This window comes from Arachis hypogaea, chromosome 16 (assembly GCF_003086295.3).
Source record: "Arachis hypogaea cultivar Tifrunner chromosome 16, arahy.Tifrunner.gnm2.J5K5, whole genome shotgun sequence".
NCBI lineage: Eukaryota > Viridiplantae > Streptophyta > Magnoliopsida > Fabales > Fabaceae > Arachis > Arachis hypogaea.
In genome coordinates this window covers 149947976-149970627 of record NC_092051.1, presented here as the reverse complement: position 1 = coordinate 149970627, position 22652 = coordinate 149947976, and the positions used below count along the sequence as shown (strand labels likewise).

Sequence of the window (22652 nt, the reverse complement as noted above, 5' to 3'; positions counted from 1 at the left end):
TTGTTCTTCAAGTAATGCATACACTCACGAGCAATTAGGATATTATCAAAGATTAATCTGCCCTTAATAAAAGTACTCTACATAGGGTTAATTAGTCTATTTATCATACCCTGAAGTCTATGTACAAATACTAGAGATAATATTGTAAAAGACTGAGGATAGGCTTATTGGTCTTACCTGAGTCATGTCTTTAGCATCAGAAATTTTAGGTATAAGACAGATTTGAGTGTGGTTAAAACCTTTCAAAATTTTGTCCCCTGAAAAAAAGCTTTTAACTGCTCGAAACACATCATCACGGAGTATATTTCAAAAGTTTTGAAAAAATTTTACTGTCATACCATCATCTCGTGGAGCACTTTCTCCATAGTCACTGGTCTTTGAAGATTCGTAATTTTACTTTATCTAAAAAAAGATAATAATTTGCATCGCATACATTTTAATTACACAAATAAATAATTAATAAACATGATAAGCTAATGAATTTTTTTATTTAATAAATAACTTTAGGTAAGATATTAGCAAAAAGTAATAACTAACTAATTCGAATTGATTGAGTAGTTAATTCACTCGTCTACTTAAATAAGTATCACAAATTTGAATATTTTTAAATTAGTCACCAACCTAACAGAACTGGAAGATATTGTAAGAAACAAAAAGAGAAAAAAAATATGAAAGTAACTAATTTTTAAATTTATCATTTAAAAAGTTATCATTAAAAAAAATACTAAAATTTAAAATATATGAAAGTAACTAATTTTTAAAGTTATCATTTAAAAAAAATATACTAAAATTTAATTTCTGCAAGAATACTTACAAAACCAAAAACAAAAACAATGTTGAATTTTTCCAGCCAAAAGATGATTGTTACATTATTTGATACATAAGAATTGGTGCATATTTCATAAAAACACGAGTATGATTCTCACTGTTATATAAAGACTATTTAATTCATAAATATTAAAATTCCAAAAGAATTAAAGACGTACTCTAACTTTGAAATAACCAGTAGTATTGAATCTACGTATTTGTTTAACCAAAAAAATGAGTAGAGCTCGAGATTTGAGGACATTTGATAGAAAATAAATGGTAATAGGGAATTGTCTAATAGTGAGAAGAATATTAGGTGATTGTGGGAATAGAGGGCATAGAAGGAAGCATGTGTTTGTTGTTTGTTTTAATTTGCTTCGAAGTTTGAGTTATAATTTTCACTACCTTCTTCCCTGCCCTGTTCCCTTTGAGTATCAAACCAAAAACGACAAAAAAGAAAGCAAGGAATCACCGAAATCAACGCCGTTTAGGCTCATGTGCTCCACCACATTACATGCTACTCCTCATCAAATAACTAATACTTACTTATTCTTTTTATTTTTTTATATATATGCTTTCTTCTTATTATTATTATTACTACTATAATTTTAATTTTTTCATTTAACACTTTATAATTTTATAATATAGTATTGGAAATTTGAAGAACAAAAGGTCTAAAATTTAATTCATACTAATTTAAGAAATACTAGATATATAACTATGAATTTGATTTTGATGCATTCTCTCGGTATAAAGTAGTTTTATATGTGCATCAAATTATATAATGACAAATTAGTAAAAATAATTAATTTTTATATTGACTGCGTAAATAATCGATTGAAAAAACGAATGTGATTGAACAACTCTATAAAATGTTTTGAAACCATATATATATATATATATATATATATATATATATATATATATACTTTTTTTATTGATAAAAAATTAGAAAGAAAAGTATAAATTTTAACCTAGGATATTGTTAATTAATTAGATTTATAGAAATGTTTTTGAATAATATTCATTAAATTATATTTCAAAAAGTTATATTTAAAAATGCATTAGATGGGAGTTAATTATTCTATTAGAAACAATTTAAATCAAATTCAAGATAATTAGACATTGTAATTATTATTTAAATTCTCTCTTTCAAATTTTAACTTGGTGATGTATATCGAGATTTTGAATTCAAAATTTTGAGTTAAATTAGAATAACTCTATCCAAAAGTCAAAGTTTGAATTAGTGCTACAAATTACTAGTTTTTTATTTCGTTTCAATTATTATTTAAAAACATATAGTTAGCTTTAATTTGTAATAATAATAATGATAATAATAATAATTAAATATGACGTAGTCTTCTCTTGCAGTATGTAAGAACAAATCAATATCAATTCCCATAAAGATATTTGAGAGAGTTGGTATTAAAAATTGTAACAGCTTTGGCCCTTTTGTAAAGTATGGCAGCTTTTAGGCAAAGAAGTGCAGGGTTGGCAAATGGCAAATAGTCATTCAAAGTTTGATTATTAATGATGAGATAATAATTCACTAATAAGTGATTCACTCAGGTCAATATCCTCCCTTCAATTCCCTTTCCAAAAGGAAAAAAGATAGATACCAATGATCTCATCAAACCCCATATATTTATAATAAATAAATGTTACAGTGTTTAAAAGGTGGTGGTTAATTTATTAAAAAAATAAAAATTAATATTTAATTAAAAAATATAAAAATAATAATTAAAAAAAATTAAAATTTACTAAAAGAAAATTAGTTAAACAAAATTTAGACAATAATTTATAAACACTATAAAATTGGCCTATATATAATATACCTAGTTAGCTATTATACAACTCAATCTCAAATGCCAACTAGCTTCCTTTTCTTACACATTGATCACATTTTCACAAATCACAGCAAATTTATATATTTATGGCAAGAAAAATTTTATTTTACTTTATAAAAAATGGATTAAGAGAAAGTGATGTATATAGCAGCTGTTTGCACATCTTACAAAGCATACCACAAAGTTATGATGGATTAGGTCAAAATATAACATACTCCTTTTATTATTATTATTATTATTATTATTATTATTATTATTATTATTATTATTATTATACTAAAATTAATTATTATATATTTATATATAAATACATGTATAATTTAATTTATTTTTAATATATATTTTATACTAATAACTAATTTTATTAGTAGTTGATTTTAATATACATCTAATAAAATTGTTATTATTATTATTATGTTTCGGGACAATATGTCTAGATATATTAATTAAAAAATATATAAAAACAGTAATTAAAAAGAATAAGTATATAAAAAAGGACAAGTTATCCAAAGTAAAGTGAATTGACACATATAAATCTAATTAGTAGCTCAATCTTCAATTTCTCTTTAACATATATATGTCAAATTTCACATTACGCCTTTTTTTTTTCTTTGTATATGGTTAATTCTAGCTATTTTTTTCTTTTAATTAGTAAAAAAAATCCAAACTCAAAAAGTTAAAAAAAATATTAAAATAAATATAAAAAAACTATATCATTTGAACTATAATTCATGAACAGAAATAAGAGGCTTGCTTTCAAGCTCAAATGCATGATTAGAAAATAAATTCAACAGGTACCACACCACATCATCATCATGCTCGTTTATATATATCCCCTGCTGCTGACGTCATGATTATAATTATTCATTTCACCAGAAGCATGTACGATTTTGACGAGTTCATGTGGCTTTGAAACCCTCATTATTCATATTCAAAATTAATAATATCGATGCCAAGTATCTTAATTACTATCTTTAATTTTGGATCTTCAAATCGAATGTTGGTGAACAGGTGAAGTAGGTGGCACTTTTTATATACTCAACAAATACTTATTAAGAGTTAAAATTATTGCATGTTGAAATATCCAAAAATGCAAATATTTGTCATAGGTGTAGGAAGAGGAATGTCTACCTTAACAAGGCTTGGTTTGTGAAAGATCAATAGTCATATGAACCAACCTTTCAGAAAGGCACAGATTACACATTGGTAAGTGCTACCAAACTGAAATTGTATTTATGGCTCCTCAACTCTCAACTACTATATATGTATTATAATTTTCAAAATTTATTTTTCTTTTGTTAAAATAAATTTTAGTAAAGAAATTGACTAATTTTTATATGATTTAAAATTATTCTTTATTAATCTGTATAAATGTTGCAAGTAACTAAAAGAGAAACTTTACTCTTATTATTGGTGAACACTCATGTGTAGTTATTATTTTTATATAAAATTAATAGAGTAAAAACTCACGTAAAATTGATAGTTGAGAGCCGTTAAATAATTTAATTGATTTGACTAAATTTTTATCTAACCATTCTCAATTATCAACTTTACGAAAATTTAACTACACGTGAATTTCTACCAGTTAATAGTTGAAAAATATTAAATAATTTTATAAATTTAATTAAATTATCATTTAATAATTTTTAATTATTATCAATTTCACATTAAGACATAAGTGAGTTTTTACCTTAATTATTTACAAGTTTATTTGCAGAGACAGTTAACTCTTCTAGCCTTTGCTTATTGATATAGGATCTCACACAAAAGAGTGTTTTTTAATTTTTATTTTGTTTGAAAACTGCTAAATATGTTAGAGAAATGTTTCAGGTTTTTATTTAGTTTATGGTGAAAATAAAAGAAAAATTCACCATGTCATAAGTTTTTAAAATATTTTTTTGTTCATGATCATCAAGACCTTTGATTAAATCATCTTATAGTAATTAGAGTATCAATAATACTCTTACAAAATTAAGGATGCTAATTAAATTAAAATCCCATATAAATCATGTAGCTGCAAATAAAATAGAAAATGTGGCTGAAACATTACCGAATATAGTTATGTTATCAAGGGACCACTAAAGGCAGAAAATCATGTGCCAGCATTCAGTTTTTGTATAGGACACCTCACCAATTTCTTTTATTATTTTCTTAATTTTATTCAGGCCCCGCTATACTACAAGATCGACCTAAAGAAATAAGAAAGAAAGAAAAAATGTTGGGTATAATGAAAATATGTGTGTGATCAATCATTAAAATCGAAATTTCAAATTAAAGTTGTAGTTAATATCCCTAACCCTTTAAATCTTCACATTTTGTGAAATTTATATATTACTGTATATAATAGGTTCAATTATTATGTTGATTCTTATAATTTTATAAAATTTTAAATTAAGTGTTATAATTTAAAAATTTGTAATTAAATTTTTAACTTTTTATATTTGATAAACATTTTCAATCAGGTCATTTCTAACTTAAATCGTTAAAAAAATGGATTTTTTCTTTTGGAATATATGCTTTTGGTATTATTTGATGTGGAATGAATTATATAATATTTAAAAGAGTAAAATATATATTATTTTAGTCCTAAACGTTTAAGTTAAATCTTAATTTAGTTTTTAACATTTTAACTATCTTATTTTAATTTTAAAAAGTTTAAACAGATCTAATATTATTCCATCATTAAATTTAACATGATCAATTACTCAATTAGTATACTAAAAGATCAATAGCATTCGATTTCAATACGTAAGTAAAATTAAGACATAAACTCTACTAATATAAACCCTTTTTCTTTAATTCTAAAGCATTGATGATTGATAGTTGAAATTTGGAGTTTTAATTTTTACAAGAAGAAGGATGAGAATATAAAGTGTTACAAAAATACATAAAAATAAGAAGATATGTCCTAATTAAAAATGTTGCAAAAATCTATATCACTCATTCCATTAATTATTTGTGTCAAATTTAACAGTGAAATAACATTAAATTTGTTTAAAATTTTTTAAAATTGAAATAAAATAATAATTTATTCTATTTAAAACAAATATTTAAAATTATTACATTGGTTTGGAAAAATAACAACTAGATAAAAAATTGATAATATAATAATTATAAAATTTTTAAATTATAAGAATTTAATTATAAATTTTTATTTAATATGAAAATTTAATTATAAATTTAGTAAATTTATAAAAATTAATTGAGTAATTAAACCTATATGTATAGTACTAATAATCTAGCTAATAGTATGTATTAGTCAATTTTATTTAGGCCGATCAACTTAAAGAAATGAGTTTTTTTCCCCTTTCAAAGTCTTTACTTTACGTATATATAGATTTCGTTATTGGATTGTTTACTAATCCGATTCTAGAAATTGTGACTACTTCTTTTAACAGAAGTATTCTTTTATTCTTAGGAATTGATCAGATTAGAGAATGAGTTTGCCTACTATTTCAGTAACCCATATTGGTAAAGGACTACTAATTAATCACTTATGTCTTTATATACTACCAGTATATATATGTTAGCAAAACAAATTTTAAGGTCAAATTACGTAATTAATAAACCAACTTAGATTACTCGAATAATCATTTTTTATTTTATTTAAATAAGTATTAAAATTTAAATCTCACTTTATAGTAATTGATTGATCAACTACAGACAAATAACAACTTAAAGAAATTTTATCCATATATTGATTGGGTCTTCAAGGCTTATAATGATTCATATTTCGTCTATAGTAATGGAATGACCTTTAATTTGTTACAACATTTAATTATTTTGAGGAATTATTATTCTCCTTTACTTATTGTGTTGTCAATTGTCATGCCATGAGTAAATAAAACACCAAAATACCAACACAGAAAAAGAATAAAACCGTTTGTTCCTTTTCGCTCAAAGGAAAATAAAGCCAACCCCATGGCGTTTGTTTTTAACATCTTTTTATGTTCCATACACATTATATATATGTATTCTTTTTGTAGAAATTAATAATTGCTTTCACACAGTATAAGAATCTATAGCCTAGCAAAATCATGAATCTGGATCCACTAAGGTATAGAAGAAAAGGAAAAGGCCAAGAGAATTATTGTTTCAATTTAGCAATCGCTTTGGCCCATTGAAGAATTCCTAGAATGAAAGAGTAGCACATAATAATTGTTAATGTAAACAAGATGTATTGTTTGTAGTTAATTCTTTATTATATTGAGCCAACATATATTTTTCTATTATTAAATATAGTATAGGAAACATTTTAATTGTATCGGAAACAACGATGTTCTAGTTATTTTAACTTTAATTTCAATTAATATACATTATATATATTTTTTATAATTCAAATCAATGATTAAAATAACCAGAACATCGATATTTCTGATACACTTAAAACTCTTCCTATAACATAAACACACATTGCTAACAAAATTACTTAGCATAAACACCCACTAAACACCAACTACTTATACCCCCAAATCAATCAACATATCATATTACAAAATAATTAAAAAAAAAGAAATCAGAATGGAATAAAATTTCCCCTTATCCCTTTGGCATGGCCATTGAAAAAGGGAAAAATCTATCCACATAATATAATATATTACATACCAAACAAAACCAAATCAATTTTGGTTTTCAATTTTTATATTGGAAATAAAATAAAAAACATTTATATACTTTTTTAAATTTAGTCTTGACGCACTATGTTTACGGAAATTTTGTACATGTGTACTTCAATAAAATTAACTATTTTCTACATCTATTATAGAAATATTTATCTAAAAAAATAGATGCTATTGAATAACTATGTAATATATTGTGAAGACATCAAACTAACATTGTTAATTACTGTTGTGAGAAACATAGAAAAGGACAAACGTATAATATAAGATGTACTGATAAAGTGTTCATGAAGCTTTTGCATTTTGATCAAAATTATGGTGGCCCAAAGTTTTGTGAAAACATTTTTTAAATAAAAAGAATTTAAAGAAAAAGAAAAGCAAACAAACAGAAGAATTCAAGAGAGTAATTGACCAATATGAGATAACATACACATCCATTTGTAGCTGCATAAACTTTCATAGCATTCTTTTTTGCTCTTTGGCATTGTTTAATAATGTGGATCATGTGTGAAGCTTGAAAGAAGACAAAAAGGAAAACAATGCACTTAATAAATATTACTGTAAGAGATGAACCCTTAATCAACCCTTAATATGATATTAAATTTCCTTATAAAACCATAATAAGATTCAACAATTAGATTAGTGGAAAAGTTATCCAATAGAACAATGTCCAGAACTTATTTAATTAAGTGAATCCCTTCATCTATAACTTGTAACTAAAGTAGTTTTCTTCAAGAAAACATAAGAAAATCAAACTTTGAAAAATATGTACAAACTAAGAAAACAAACCAGTCAAGATTGGTATTTTAAAATATAAATAATATTTAAGGTATGTAAGTTATTTGTTGCGTGAAAGTGAAAACTATACTATTATAATTATAATTGTTTATTAATCCTCCATCTAACTTAGGTATATGTATCTATAGACATAATAGATCCATCATTCATCTATACATCTCTACATGTTGTTTTTAAATGAAGGGTAAAAATGACATTTTACATTTTTAACACACTAAATCATCTTAATTCCAATTTACAATGATTTTGTTGATGGCTTTGCAATCTATACACATCCTCCAAGATGACAAGATCCATCTTAGTATCTTACCTATGGGTTCATGCTTATTCATTGTTTCTCAATCAATTTCTCCATTAATGCACAATTGATATCAAAGCCTAAGATTACTTCACAGTTCAAATGCTTCAATTAATGACTAACAAAGACAATTGATTGGCAAAAAAGTGCAAAATGTAAGGGGATAACAACAAAAACAACAAAACCTTGTCCTGCTAGTTGAGGTCAACTACATGGACAAAACAACGCCATTAAGCCCTGTCATGAATTACATTTGAACTCAGCCCAAATTTCTTCTTATCAACTCATTCAAAATCTTCTTAGGTTTCCCTCTCCCCCTAGCCACTATGTGATCACTATCTCAGCTACACTATGCTCATTGGGGGTAACAAGCAATAAAAAATTGAAAAATCTCAAACGACATTTCTCTTGAATATCACAAACCATAAATCAATAACATAGCTCCTATTGCTCCAAATCTCCAATGTAAAAGTCATCAATCATGTCAAACACTCGAGTTGCATGCTGTGGCCTGTCATTGAAGGGTGATGAGAGAAGATATTTTAGAAAGAATAAATGTTTATTGCCTTCACTGCCAAAACAAGTATTTTGACCAAATACAAAAAGAGAAAGAATAAAGCAGGAGATAAGCATGACGAAAAAGTATTCACCCATTACGGCCTACTTTTAAAGCTACCATATGATTTATGTATGTCAGAAGTCAGAACTTGGATGTAGAACTATAACTAATAGTACTATGTATGTGCCATAACAATATACATTCACGTCCTATGGCCAAAACCAAAATTCTTTGCTAGAAAATACAAATAATGGTGGCCTATAAAATTTTCTAAGCTTATTTAATTATAGGTTATAACCATATTGATAGGTATAAGGTTATAACCATATTGATAGGTATAAGGCATGTCAAAGATAAAATTTGGATGTACATATCTGGGATGAAGAGGAAGGGAGCTAAACTGGAATCTGATAGACTATCTGAGGGTGTATCATGAAGCTAAAAAGATGCTCGGCTCATGTTTTTTATCCACAATTATTGTTGTAGTCATCATGTATGCAACTATTGACTAACATTATTATTGTTGTTATCATGTGAAAAACCAGCATAAGACCTATGGCTACTTTGTCAGAAAACTCCATCAGCTTCAATAAATATATCAATATAGTATTCTTAAATAATAAGATGGCATGATGAATCCACAATTTTAAGTGGACACGATCTTTACATATGCATAATAAGAATCTAACTCTTCATAAATATTAAAAGCATTTTTGGGTTAGATATTTTATGCTCTTCACGTTTCTCTAAACAACAAACCTATAAGTATAATAAGAAAAGGTCTAACTAGTATATACAAAGAAGGAAACAAGAAAAATATTATAGGGAAAATTTAGAAAAAACTTTCAGTAAGAAACCAAATATATATAAATATATAACAATGTAAATGTATGTAATAGAATAAGCACATACCCAAAAAACCCTTCAGTTGAATTATCTCCAGCATGTGCTAGAATGGCATCACCACCTGGATGTTCCTCTACATAAGAGGTAACATCATATACCTAGAGTATTGAAACCCCAAATTCATACTATTAGGAAACAATGTATCCTTTAAATGGGACAGAATGGTAATAAAAGACTAGATGTGGGAAAGAAAAAACCGAGGAGTAATGCATTCATAAATGAAAGTATAAAGCAACAAAAAAATAACATACCTTGTTCTTGATAATTATCCAACAATCTGTTCTCTTGTTATGCGTTGAGACTTCAGATTTAGTGTACGACTTTGATGCCTGGACACAACAGAGTATACAAAATGCTCTAAAAAGTAGATAAAAACAAAATAAAGCATTTTTAAAGAACTCACAAAATTGTGATTGAAACACACTCACTTCCCCTGTAAAATTTACCTTTGGGGAAAAGTAAATCAACTTATTGTTGTTTTAAAGTAATTTTAACCCTTTCAGTTTGCAACATGTGCTTCAACATTCATGCTCATTCAAACTATTTCACTGTTGCCAGTGTAATTAAGCTTATGGAAAAACTATTTTCATCTTATCATACTAAATTCTGCTCACACTATGACATACAAAAATGATAGTTCTCCTTTGGAGATCAAAGTGGGAACTATATTTCAGTAGGTGAAGCATAGGATCAAAAATTACAGTTCCACTCCATAATCCTGGTTAAGAAGAACCTCACCCAAAAGTTCAAGTTCCACAATTCATAATTTTCCTCAATTTCAAAGTTGCTAAAAAAAATAAATACAAAATAAAGAATTAAACTAAAGAAAGAAATGGTTAAACACCAATTTTTATTCATACAATCGTACGGAGATAAAGTGGGATTTAGCTATTACATTATGCCTCTTCTGCAAAACCCTTCAAATGACAGAAAATCTTAAACAAGCTTAGCTTATTAATAATTGCAACGAAGCCAAGACATTTAGCACATTCAATTGGTTTCACCTGGATCCATAACGTTCTTAGTTAATAAACCCAGAGGCTTATGTTCTTCATAGGAAAGAAAATTAATAACAAAATGACAGTGACCACAAAGTCACTAACAACATTAAACTACTTAAGGGTTCTACTTCTATGTAATAACAGAATCCACAGAAATAAAGCACTTCACTAATTCACTTAGCTACAAATATGTACCTTATGATTGTTTAAGCTAGGCTGAGCTGATTTTCCTTTACTCCCTGGTAAGTATGCAAAAGAAATCAGATACTCGCATACCATAATAAAGCATATTAACCAAATTTCATATATATATAAAGGTGAAAAGAGAGTAACCAGATTTGGGATGTCGCGGGGACAAAAGAAGAAAAGCGAGGAAGACGCTGACAAGCAATGCAAGTGGAACCAGCAACTCCATTTTGTGAAATTAATAGAAATTTGGTGCCTAATTGCAATCTGGAACAACCAAAATAGCAAAACACAGAATAAGAAAAGGGAATCAACTTTTAATTAGCCAATATTAGGTAACTTTTTTTAATTTATAAATTATTTTTTAAACCCTCATTTTTTGGAGGGTTTAGAGTTTAGGATTAGAATTAAGATAGGGTTTAAGATTTAAGATTTAGAAATTAGGATAAAAGGATCATTTCAAAAAATTGGCTGATATTAGCCGAATCCTAGCTGAACTCATCCTTTTTATTGACAATTCTGAATTCTGATTAAGGTCCAAATTTAGTAAAACAGCTGATCAAAGGAAAGCAAGTAATTTCAAAGAAAATAACCTGTAAAGATGTAGCAAATGCTTTTACACAGCGCACGTATCACAAGTTGTTAGGCATTTGAAATGTTGTGCGTCCAAGAGTCAAAAAGGAACAAAATATAAATCCAGAACTGCAAACAATTACATGCAAGGCACTTATTACATTGTGTTTAATGAAGATGGATTAGTAAACCTAACTGGCAAGCAAAACAGAAGCAAACTAAGGCCTATCTCCTTCCATTTGTCTTTAATTAAATTCAAATGACAAGCAAATTAAAGCTCCAGAATGTTAATTACTTTATTCTTTCACAATGTAACAAGGTTTAATCATACACAAGCAAATTAAGGCTATTAAGGAGCTCCTGTTGAATTTAACCAAGCTTAATCACAGACGTCATTTTCATCTCAAAACCAGAACTAATCTAATAAATTAGAAATTTAAAAATTGAACTAATACATATTCTTAACAGATCAAGTCATCAATATTCAGTAATCAATTAATCAGAACTCAAGCTATTGAGAGAGGCACACAAAACTAGAAGAGGGAGAAGGGTGAAGAGATCTGACCGGCGGCGAGAGAGTAGAGAGGAAGCGACCGAGACTGAGTGAGCAGAGAGCACAACAGCCGCGGAGAGGAGCGGAGATCGGCAATGAGGTCACAGATTGCAGCCTCGGTGGAGAGAGATTACATAGCAACAGCGACGGTGGAGACAAGACTGAGAGACTAGGGGTAGTGCCAGTGGAGTAGGGGAGTGGGTGGTAATGGTAGAAGAAAAAATTGATATTATAATTAAAATTAATTATCTAAAATTTAAGAGGTTAATTTAGAATAATAGAATCCATTACTAATAAGTACATTAGTTATGTTTCTAACTTTCTATATTATGAGGTTTAGTCTTTTTTTTTTAAATAATTTTCACAAAAATATTTTTTAAGGTGAAAATTCAGGTGCAGTCGACTTGTGAAGTTAATAGCTAAGAGTCCTTAGATGATTTGATTAATTTGACTAAATTTTCATCTAACGACTCCCAACTATCAACTTCACGTAAAGTCAATTGCACTTGAATTTTCACTTTAATAAAGTTTTTGTTTTCAATTTAACGTTTATTAACTCAAACTATGAGTAAAAATAACTTATAATTTAAGAACCATTAAATTCAAAGACTTTGTATTGGCAATCAATTATATTAAAATTAGTATTTACGGTGTAGTAATTAAGTATTTGAAAATTAATTTAAAAATTATTAAGTTGATGATTTTACAATAGAATTGTGTAAGACAATTTTTTTTTTAGTTTATTGAATAATAAAATTTTGGATGACAATTGCAATTATATACAAGTTGATCTAGAAATATTATACCTTGAGATAAGCGATAACAAAGTGTAATGTTAAATTTTTTATTTTTTATTTTTTATTTTTTTGCTGACAGTATTTGGTATAATTATATAAATCTATATTCGACTATTATATCGTGTATTTAACTTTTTGGTGATATTTAAGCGTATACTATTTATTAATAATTTATTTCTTTAGACAAAAGAAAAGCTCATACAAATATTACAATTACTCTTTTACTAGCTGAAAATAAACTACTATGAAACTAACAATTATGTTTTGTTTTCTCGTGTTTTTTCATTCTAATTTGTTACATATCTGATTAATTTGTTATTGGCTAATGAATTACTCTACAAATAAAACAAAATTCGAACTTTTAATATTTATTTAAATAAATTAGTAAATTAACAATTAAATCAACCAAATTGATTACTAACAATTATCTTGACTCCAAAGAGATAGATGGTTGAGGCTGAGGATTTATGGCTAGCGGACCTAGCAAAAAGCCCATACACATATAATAACCCAAGAAAAAACATTTCATACACATATTTTGAAATACCAACTGAATAATGTGGCAGAAGCATTGCACCAATGACCCATATATTTGCCTCATAATTGCTACATCCCAAGTTTAAATCCCAGCTGTAGCTGGATTGTTATAAAATCTTTAGTGGGTGTGAGTGAGTGAGTGTGTATGAACAACAAAAATTTACCAACTGAATAATGTTTTCAATGCAATAACACTGAATAATATTAATTTCAATAATTCTAACCAGGATCTTGGCAAGTTAGTAACTAATAAGTTCCATCTTCCATGGTATATGTTCAATTTCACATATGAGAAAACCCAATGAGAAATAGAGAGTTTATTCATGAGCCCTGCATATACATTACCAAGTCCTATGGGCCTCATGTGGGCTTAACCCGATTAACAAATTGAAAACTTGAATTTACTCTGGCCAAAGATATGAATCTGTTAGAATGACAAAGATAACATATATTTCAAATTTCATGAACAGAAAAAGGGCAATATTTGTACATCATAATAATTAGAGGGTCCGAGATTAAAAAAAAAAAAGGGAGGGGAAAAAAAATAGACATATTAAAATCATAACTAAAAATAAAAAGATAAGATAAAATAAAATAAACACTCCTCAATGGCCAACTATTGAATTTTTAATTTAGTGAACGTTTGAAAACCATTTAGGGGTTAGAATCAATTCCCCTTCGTCTATAATTTTGTTCAATTTAACCATCTTTGGTTTTTCTCAATTAGAACGAATTTTAGACACACTACCAAACAATTATGGAACCAATTAACAACCAGTTAGTGCTTCTAAAAATTCTAATTTTTAAAATGAAGAACAATAAATAAAAAAATCATCAATTTATATAAAACTTAAAACTTATCCCTACAAAATAATTTAAGACAAAAGAGCTCATTTAGTAATCAAAATATAAAGATTGAGCATCTACAGAAAAAAAGGATGGTGGTGTGGAGTAGAACCGTGGAAGTGGATAGAGGAGGGTTAGATGGCAATTTGAAAATAGAAGAGAAGGATATTTTTAGTGTTTCCTTTAGAAAGACATGTACAACGAAATAAGTTGGTATATAAGAGGCAAATTACTTTAAGAAAGGGTAAATTATTTAACCCTTTGCATGATTTTCATCAAACCACTTATCTAAAAAATTTAAACTAATATATATATGAATGAATGATTTATATATCTTACTCTTAGTGTTTTAAGCTTTATACACATGGATCATCTAACCACCCCTTTTTCTATCCCTACATTCATAACGTGCTTAGCAACATTACATATACCATTACATTAATATGCACTAACATGTTTATTAGTTTATATTTTTATTAATTAAATAATAATAAAACTCCGCCTATGTTACACTTACGGTATATAGCCAGTCTTAAGTCTGGATAAAAGAGAAGAGTTGTGTTAGGTCTTCGACAATCAACATAAAAATTTAGTCGAATCTTCATGACATGAATTAAAGATGTTATTGCGCCAAAGCTAGGTCGTTACTCGGAAGCAACGCACTGTATGGCTCGAGTATAGTGTCAAATGAATAAGAGCCGTTGCATCAGTGTTCGGATGTAGTGTTAAATGAGCAATGGTTCCCGTATTTTCGTGAACGGATGAGGGTAAATAAGCTAGTTCACAAAATAAAAGGCAAATGTCAGAGCAACAGAAAGTTGAGATTTGAGATATGGAACATAAGCACTCTAACAGGAAAATCCATGGAGGTGGTGGACACTATGACAAGAAGGAAGATTAACATTGTGTGTCTACAAGAAACAAAATGGGTTGATGCGAATGCTAGAGAATTGGATACTTTTGGATTCAAACTTTGGTATACAGGAAACGTGAAGAATATGAATGAGGTTGGTATTATTGTGGATAAGGAGTGATCAATGCCAAGGGTAAAACTATTTTGAACTTTTCCTCAACCTTTGACTTTCTCATCGCAAATAGGTGTTTTAAAAAGAGAGACGAACATCTTATAACCTATAAGAGTGGCATGACAAGCTCTCAAATCGACTTCTTCTTGTTGAGGAGAGTCAACCAAAAATCTTGTATTAATTGTAAAATTATCCCGGGAGAGAATTTAACAACACAACATAGGATGCTCGCCATTGATTTTCGCGTTGAGCAAAAGTTGATAAAAGGTGAGGAACTCAAGGACAAGGTGGTGGCGGATGAAATGTGAGGAACAAAGAAGCTTTCTAAAGGGATATGACCAAAAGACAAGGAGTCTTGGTAGTGAAATGCGAGTGTACAAGAAAAAATAAAGATAAAAAGGGAGTGCTTTAAAGAATGACCTTTACGCCGCAATGCAGATAATTGGGAAAAATATAAGACGGCTAAGAAAACGACAAAAATGGCTGTAAGTAAAGTAAGAATAAGAGCATATGAGGGTCTCTACTAGTCTTTGGGCACGAAAGAAGGAGAAAAATGTATATATAGAATCGCAAAGAGTCGTGAATGAAGAACGAGAGATTTGGATCAAGTTAAGTGCATAAAGGATAAGAATGGAAAGGTGCTGGCTCAGGAGGAGAAGATTAACAAAAGGTGGAAGAACTACTTCTACGTGTTATTTAATGAAGGACATAAGACTCTTTCGAGCCTTGGTCGATTATGCACAAGAGAAGAAGATCAAAACTTTGACTACTATCGAAAGATTCGAGACTTCGAGGTAAAAGAGGGTTTAAAGCAGATGAAAAATAGCAAGGCAACAGGACCTGATAATATCCCGATTGAGATTTGGAATGGTTTTGAAGGAAAAAGCATCAATTGATTAATCAAGCTTTTTAATGAGATTTTAAGGTAAAAAAAGATGCCTGATGAGTGAAGAAAGAGCACGTTGGTACATATCTACAAGAATAAGGGGGATATACAAAGTTGCGAAAACTATAGAGGAATCAACCTCATGAGTCATACCATAAAGTTATAGGAGAGGGTAATAGAACGGAAGTTGAGAAAAGAGACACAAGTAATAGAGAACCAATTTGGATTTACGTCAGACAGATCCACCACCGAAGCGATATACCTGTTAAGAAGAATGATAGAGAGGTATTGTAGTAATAAAAGGGATCTACATATGGTGTTTATTAATTTGAAAAAAACATACAATAGGGTGGCAAAGAAGGTCTTATGAAAAGTTTTAGAAAAGAAGAGAGTAAGAATCGCATATATTCATGCAATTAAAAACATGTATGATAGGGCCATAACTAGTGTGAAGACTCAAGGTGGTGTGACAGAGAAATTTTCTATTGGTATAAGATTACACCAAGGATCATCCTTAAGTCTATACATTTTCACATTAGTTTTGGAAGTACTCACAGAACACATCCAAGAGCTTGTGCCATGGTACATACTTTTTGCCAATGATATATCGTCCTTATAGGAGAGGCAAGGGAAGACCTAAATTAGAAGTTGGACTTATGAAGAGAAACTCTAGAAGTGTATGGTCTGCATATAAGCCGTAGCAAGACGGAATATATAAAATATAAGTTCGGTCTGAAAAAGCAAAACCCTAATATAGAGTTGAAGATTGGAGAAAACATCCTACGAAAAGTTAAAAGTTTTAAGTATCTTGGGTATATCTGGCAGAAATGAAGATGTTAAGATGGATGAGTGGTCATACGTAATTGGATAAGGAATGAAGATATAAGGGAAAGAGTTGGAATAGCACTCATTGTGAAAAAAATAGTAGAATCGCATCTCAGGTGATTTGGACATGTAAAAAGAAGACCAACAGAACACCTAGTCAGGAGAGTAGATAAAACGGAAGATAGACAAAAGGTAAAAGGCAGAAAAAGACCTAAATACCATCTATGAGGTAGTCTAACGAGATCTACATGTAAACAGTCTTTCTGTAAACATGATATATGACAGAGTTCAATGACGTCGTTAGATTCATGTAATCAACTCCATCTAGTGGGACAAGCTTTGTTGTTGTTGTTGTAAATAATAATAGTAAATCTATTATTAGTTAAAATAGTAAATAATTTATTGTTTTAATATAAGATCTTGTGTCAAAGTCTTAGAGATGTTAAAATGTTTTTAATTGATACATATATGAATAAGGGTCTTTAAAAAAAAAAAGAGAGTATACACTAAACCCTTCACAATTCCCATTATCTACAATAGATTCCTAAGTTAAATTTATCTGCCAAAATCCTAAAAATTCTGTTAGACAAAATTAACCCTACAGAAAAACTAGATTCATTACTCTTCTATTGTATCAATATGTCCCACATTTAAGATCATTAAGGGTATCATTGAAAGGGGGGAAAAAATACTACCTAAATATTACAAATAGACAAATACTTTGATTTTTGAATCATCTAGAAGTGAAAAATATAACATGTAACTTAAGAAAGGGATAGGAAGATTTGCTATGTAATTAATTGAGCCTAAAGACTAAAAAGGCCTACAAAGGGTGCTGCAATAGAGAGGATTAACACTAAATTATCATTAGAAGACACATAGAAGTTAACACAATCCGAGAATAGCATACAATACACACATCATGAGGAACTAAGTCTCTCCCATAAGACTACTAAGTTCCGACCTGTTTTAAGGTACATTACACTTCCAACAACAAATTACACTAATTCAAGACAACATGAAATATCCACAAAGATGGGATAACAAGAGAGGTTCTATTATATTTGGATGGCCTTTAAGGCCTTTTTCTTACCACTCTTTTTGGCTGATCCTGCAGCTCTCACTTGTGTCAAAGGCTTAATCTCCTCAACAACTCTGAAAATGTTGACATCCAAGATCAATGTGTTGTTCATCAGGCCTCCGGGTTTGAAAACACACACGTCGTACTCTTCCAGGTTGTTATCCAGGGTAAAGCGTTTCCACCCTCCGCTCAGTCCTCCGGTGTTTCTAGGGTTATGGTAGCTGTATTTTGCAAGCCATTCGCTATGAACCACACGCAATATAATGTCTTGAGTTCGTGGAGGGATATGTTGCAGTATCCACTTATTCGGGAGCGACTGGTAACAACAAAAGATAAAACAATTAGTAGCAATAGATAGAGTAAAAATCAATCGCACCCAGGTCTAAATGGGATCTGTTTTCATTTCATTTTTTCCCCTTTGTTCTTTAGAAATTGTTGGAGAAAAAAAAAGCTGAATTCAATGAAAATGATAAATCATATCTTTTGTTTCATATTTTCCTTCACAAAATCTTGGAAACCAAAAACATTAAAATATAAAAAGTGAAAACAGAAAAAAAGAGGCCCAAGTTTCACAAGAAAAGAAGGCTACTCAGGATAGTGTATATCAAGACCAAAGTTTAAATAACCGGTTTAGTATTGGGATAAAATTGAAAGCAAAAACTCATGGCACATTAGAACCTAAACCAAAAACAAATCCTAACAAGGAAAGCTGAGGAGGCAAATTATTACCACGAAGAATCTCTTATAAACATGCGTTGGTCGCATGACAACACAGAGGCTGTCATCGGTACATGCTGCCTTAGCCATCTGAAGGGTACTATTCATCTCTTCTTCAGTGACAGGCCTCCTCTGTGAGACATATAATTCATAATTCCCACCCTCACTTTTACCCGCGGAAGCAGGTTCAGGATCTGCATCTGCATCTGTTAATATGAGCAACAGTAAAGTATCATATCATTAAACAGCTAAAATATTAATTCAAATTGAAATAAACATTTGCAAAGAACCTAATTCTCAAGAAAGAGCAGCTGTTACTATTCGGATGGTTTAAGTTTCGCCAACGCCACTTAATAGGGTAATCCTTAGACTGATGTCGTATAGTTTTGATATAAAACTCTAGTTAAGTTTCAGACTACAAGTCTACAACATACACTTGAGGCTACTTAACCAGTACTAGGTATGGATATGGGAAAAGGATATGAAAATTTTGCAAAAATTAGGATACGGGTGTATGTTACAGAAGGATATAACATAAAAAAAATCTGAAATCACAATCCATAATGTAACTACATCATATAATATACAACATTTTTCTAAGATTTAAGCAAATTATCTAATATACATAATACAATATACCATATTTGAAGGGAGATTTGCTTCATTTAGAAGCCAACCAAAGTCTAATATTTTCGAAAAACTAGTTTGTGTTTCAAACAAATGCTTACGTCAAAAGTGCAGTGCTCAACTACTTGAAGTTGGAATTGCTAACCATTTGAAACTTTGTGACATTTTGCTTTCTGAAGATATAATATCCATAAAATGAAACACAAGGTATTCTGTTCTTATTTGAAGAGTAGAACTTTACCGATTACCACGTTTGCTACTTCCTTATGTGCATTAGATGTTTTTGTCACCCTTACTGGTCTCCGCTTAGTTTGGAAATGGTTAAAAGCTTGAGTCGGCTTCCTAATCCTTTTACCAGTAGTGCGGGTGCGACCTTCTGACATCGTCACTCCGTTAGCATCAACTTCAACACCGGCATCACCATCTACATTAACAACTTCTTTAGGGGTGGAGAATTCAACATCGCCATTAAAATTTCTCTCACTAGGAGGTTCGGTGCGTACAGGCACAGCGTCTGGCACTGGGAAACTGTTAACATGCACAGATTTCTGAGGCGATGCACATGCTACACCAGCATTAGAGTTCTCAGTGTCTTTTCTCATTGTCAAGCGTCCAATCCCATTTTCTGGATTCCCGTTTCCGACATTTCGAACGAAATAAGCAGCAGCCTTCTCGCAGAAGTTCTTCCCATCGAATATTAGAACATCGAATGTTGATTCACCATTGAACTTAAATACCAGGAAATCATTCTCTATCAAGGAGTGATCTTTCACAAACTGTTTCCAACCGTGTGTGAAGTACAAGGTATCTTCTCTTGTTGTCAACCCTATATTCCACAGGGCACCACCAGGACCTCGAAGGCTCACATTTTCTGGCAGCTTCTTCTTCAAATTACCATAAAATGCTTTGGGAAGTGCCTATAGTCAAAATTTAAATTCCAGCTATGAGAAAAAGAAGACAAGAAAAAAATATGTTGCTTATTAACATTGGTACAACACTTGTGCTTGGATATATGCCAAATTTGCGAAAATCCCCTGAACATGAATGAATCGGAAAGCAACAAAAGCTTGATTCAGGTTAACAGGTATTGGAGGGCCAAATCTTATCACTCCATTCAATGCATGGGAGAGAGATCTTGGTGTAGGCAACATAACTCCAAACACAATGTAACTCAAACCCTAAACATTTACCACTACATATCTCAAGTATAGCTAGTGATTGAATAACAACCACCAAAATAATTATGCATGAACAACCCACATATTATTTTCTACTTCTCCATTTTATTACTTTCTTTTGCTTTGGTTCCTCCTTCAATTAAAAAGATCCAAACATTGTCACCGTTCACAGTGAGGATCATAGTAAGGGCGGAACCTACAATGATGATGCATGTTTTTCCTCTACTACAATGCAAGCTCAAAAACACAGAACTCTTTCAAAGCAAAACAAGGTGTTTTAGCAACTTTGGAATTTCAGAGAAGTAAGGGTGTGTTTGTTTCAGCTTATTTAGCCAAAAAACCAAAACAAATAAATAAATACTTAAAAAATAATCAATTTTTCTTTCTTATATTTGGTTAAATTAAAAAAAAATCCATTTTCAAACTTTTTCAATTATATAACAATTTTCTAGTTGTAGAATCACTTTTTGCAGAACCTAAAACAACCTTGAATTAAACAAAAATTCTTTCTGCAGAACCGAATCACAAGCCCTACATTGCAAATAACATAGTTGAAACAAATTGAAAGGAAAAAAATTAATCAATGGAGCAAAAAGGGTATGCAGACACCGTGCATGAACTAAAATCCCCAAATTCAATTTCCCCCACACCCCAAAATTAAAAATCACTCATTTCCTTACACAGAGTTAAAAGGGTATGTAATTTTCGTTGATTTACAAGAGTGAGGAAGAAGATGCTTACAAGGTGCTGATTATAAGAGCTGGGCATAAACTTTGCGAAATGGAGGAACTGAAAATGGTTCCAATAAATGTCTTCAACCCAGGATCTGTTGTGATGGGAAATCTCTGATCCTTCCATGATCTGGATTCTTCAGCTCAAAGAAGAGAAAAGTTTGAGTTTTGATGGAAGAAATGAAGAGGGGTTAACGGGAATTGTTCACAGTTGACAGAGCTGAGAAGCAGAGCTTAGAGGGGCTCAAACCCCAAAAACCAAAAAGGTAGAAACACGTGACACCCTAGCAGAATAGTGTTAGTGTAAAACCCACCAACATAAACACAAGACGTTAAATTAAATGATGATAAGGAATCTAATTCAATTCGATTCGATCGATCAAAGCGGTGTGCGTGTGTATATTGTGTAATGTGTACTAGACAGTAGAAAAAGGGTTCCCATTTCGAAATGCTACCGAAATTATAAATATTCACTTTTTTTATAAAATAATAATAATAAAAAACTTGAGATTAGTTAAGATGGTAAGAATATTACACTTAAAAAAATTATAGATTTATTTTTTAGAATTAATAAAATATTGTGGAACCTTTTAATTTTGATATGGGGTAGCAGCTGGTGTATAGCAAAGTTATTGGGGTGTAGGGTGATTGACACTGCTGTGATGGAAGTGTTGAATAAATTGGATGGTCTGATGAAAGAAAAAGTAATCGAACGGTTGGATTATACTAATCAGATGGTACATAAATTGAATCGTCCGATTTGCGTACCCAAAATACGTGGCTTGCATGCAGTGCTCCCAGTGTTGGCACTCTCACCCTTCTCACTATCCGAAACCCATTCCCTCAACTCCACTTCTCTCTTCATTTTTTTCATTGTTGGATGAGCAAAGAACAACACCACCTACAAATTTAAAAACAATAGCTAGAAGACTAAAAATAAAATAAATTAATAAACCGAAATTTTATATTATTAATTATTTTTTGTTATTTAAATTATGTAAATTTTTATTATTAAATATTTTAATTTAATAAAAATAATAGTAATAGATTTAAGTAAAAATATTATATTAGATATATACGTATAATATTATTATTTATTGTTAGAAATATCAGTTAGTATAATAAAATAAATTTAGAAATTTTTTGAATAATTATTGAGCTAATTGTTATTATAAATATTCACTAATATTTTTGTTTATCTGTGTTTGGAGCCGTCTACTATTTTTTACGCTAATTTTTAGTCATCTTCAACTCT

At 29.7% G+C, this 22652-nt stretch overlaps 2 protein-coding genes across 3 annotated transcripts; both read right to left on the bottom strand.

Moving 5' to 3' along the window:
• Nucleotides 1-8480: 8480 nt before the first annotated feature.
• Nucleotides 8481-12423, bottom strand: LOC112697898 (cytochrome B5-like protein). 2 transcript variants are annotated; one of them, XM_025751272.3, is made up of 7 exons: nucleotides 12160-12423; nucleotides 11615-11723; nucleotides 11169-11288; nucleotides 11031-11074; nucleotides 10086-10163; nucleotides 9841-9932; nucleotides 8481-8880 (listed from the first exon to the last, which is right to left on the bottom strand). In XM_025751272.3, the coding sequence occupies exons 3-7, from the start codon at nucleotides 11248-11250 to the stop codon at nucleotides 8814-8816; spliced, it is 363 nt and encodes a 120-aa protein (XP_025607057.1). In that variant the 5' UTR covers nucleotides 11251-11288; nucleotides 11615-11723; nucleotides 12160-12423; the 3' UTR covers nucleotides 8481-8813. The 2 variants fall into 2 exon arrangements, with proteins under 2 accessions (XP_025607057.1, XP_025607058.1); XM_025751273.3 differs by lacking the exon at nucleotides 11615-11723 and having other exon boundaries at nucleotides 12160-12392.
• Nucleotides 12424-17906: 5483 nt separating this feature from the next.
• Nucleotides 17907-22283, bottom strand: LOC112697897 (B3 domain-containing protein REM16-like). Its single transcript, XM_025751271.3, has 4 exons — nucleotides 21408-22283; nucleotides 19730-20405; nucleotides 18874-19067; nucleotides 17907-18460 (listed from the first exon to the last, which is right to left on the bottom strand). Exons 1-4 carry the CDS (start codon nucleotides 21522-21524, stop codon nucleotides 18122-18124), a joined length of 1326 nt encoding a protein of 441 aa, XP_025607056.1. The 5' UTR covers nucleotides 21525-22283; the 3' UTR covers nucleotides 17907-18121.
• Nucleotides 22284-22652: the final 369 nt, after the last annotated feature.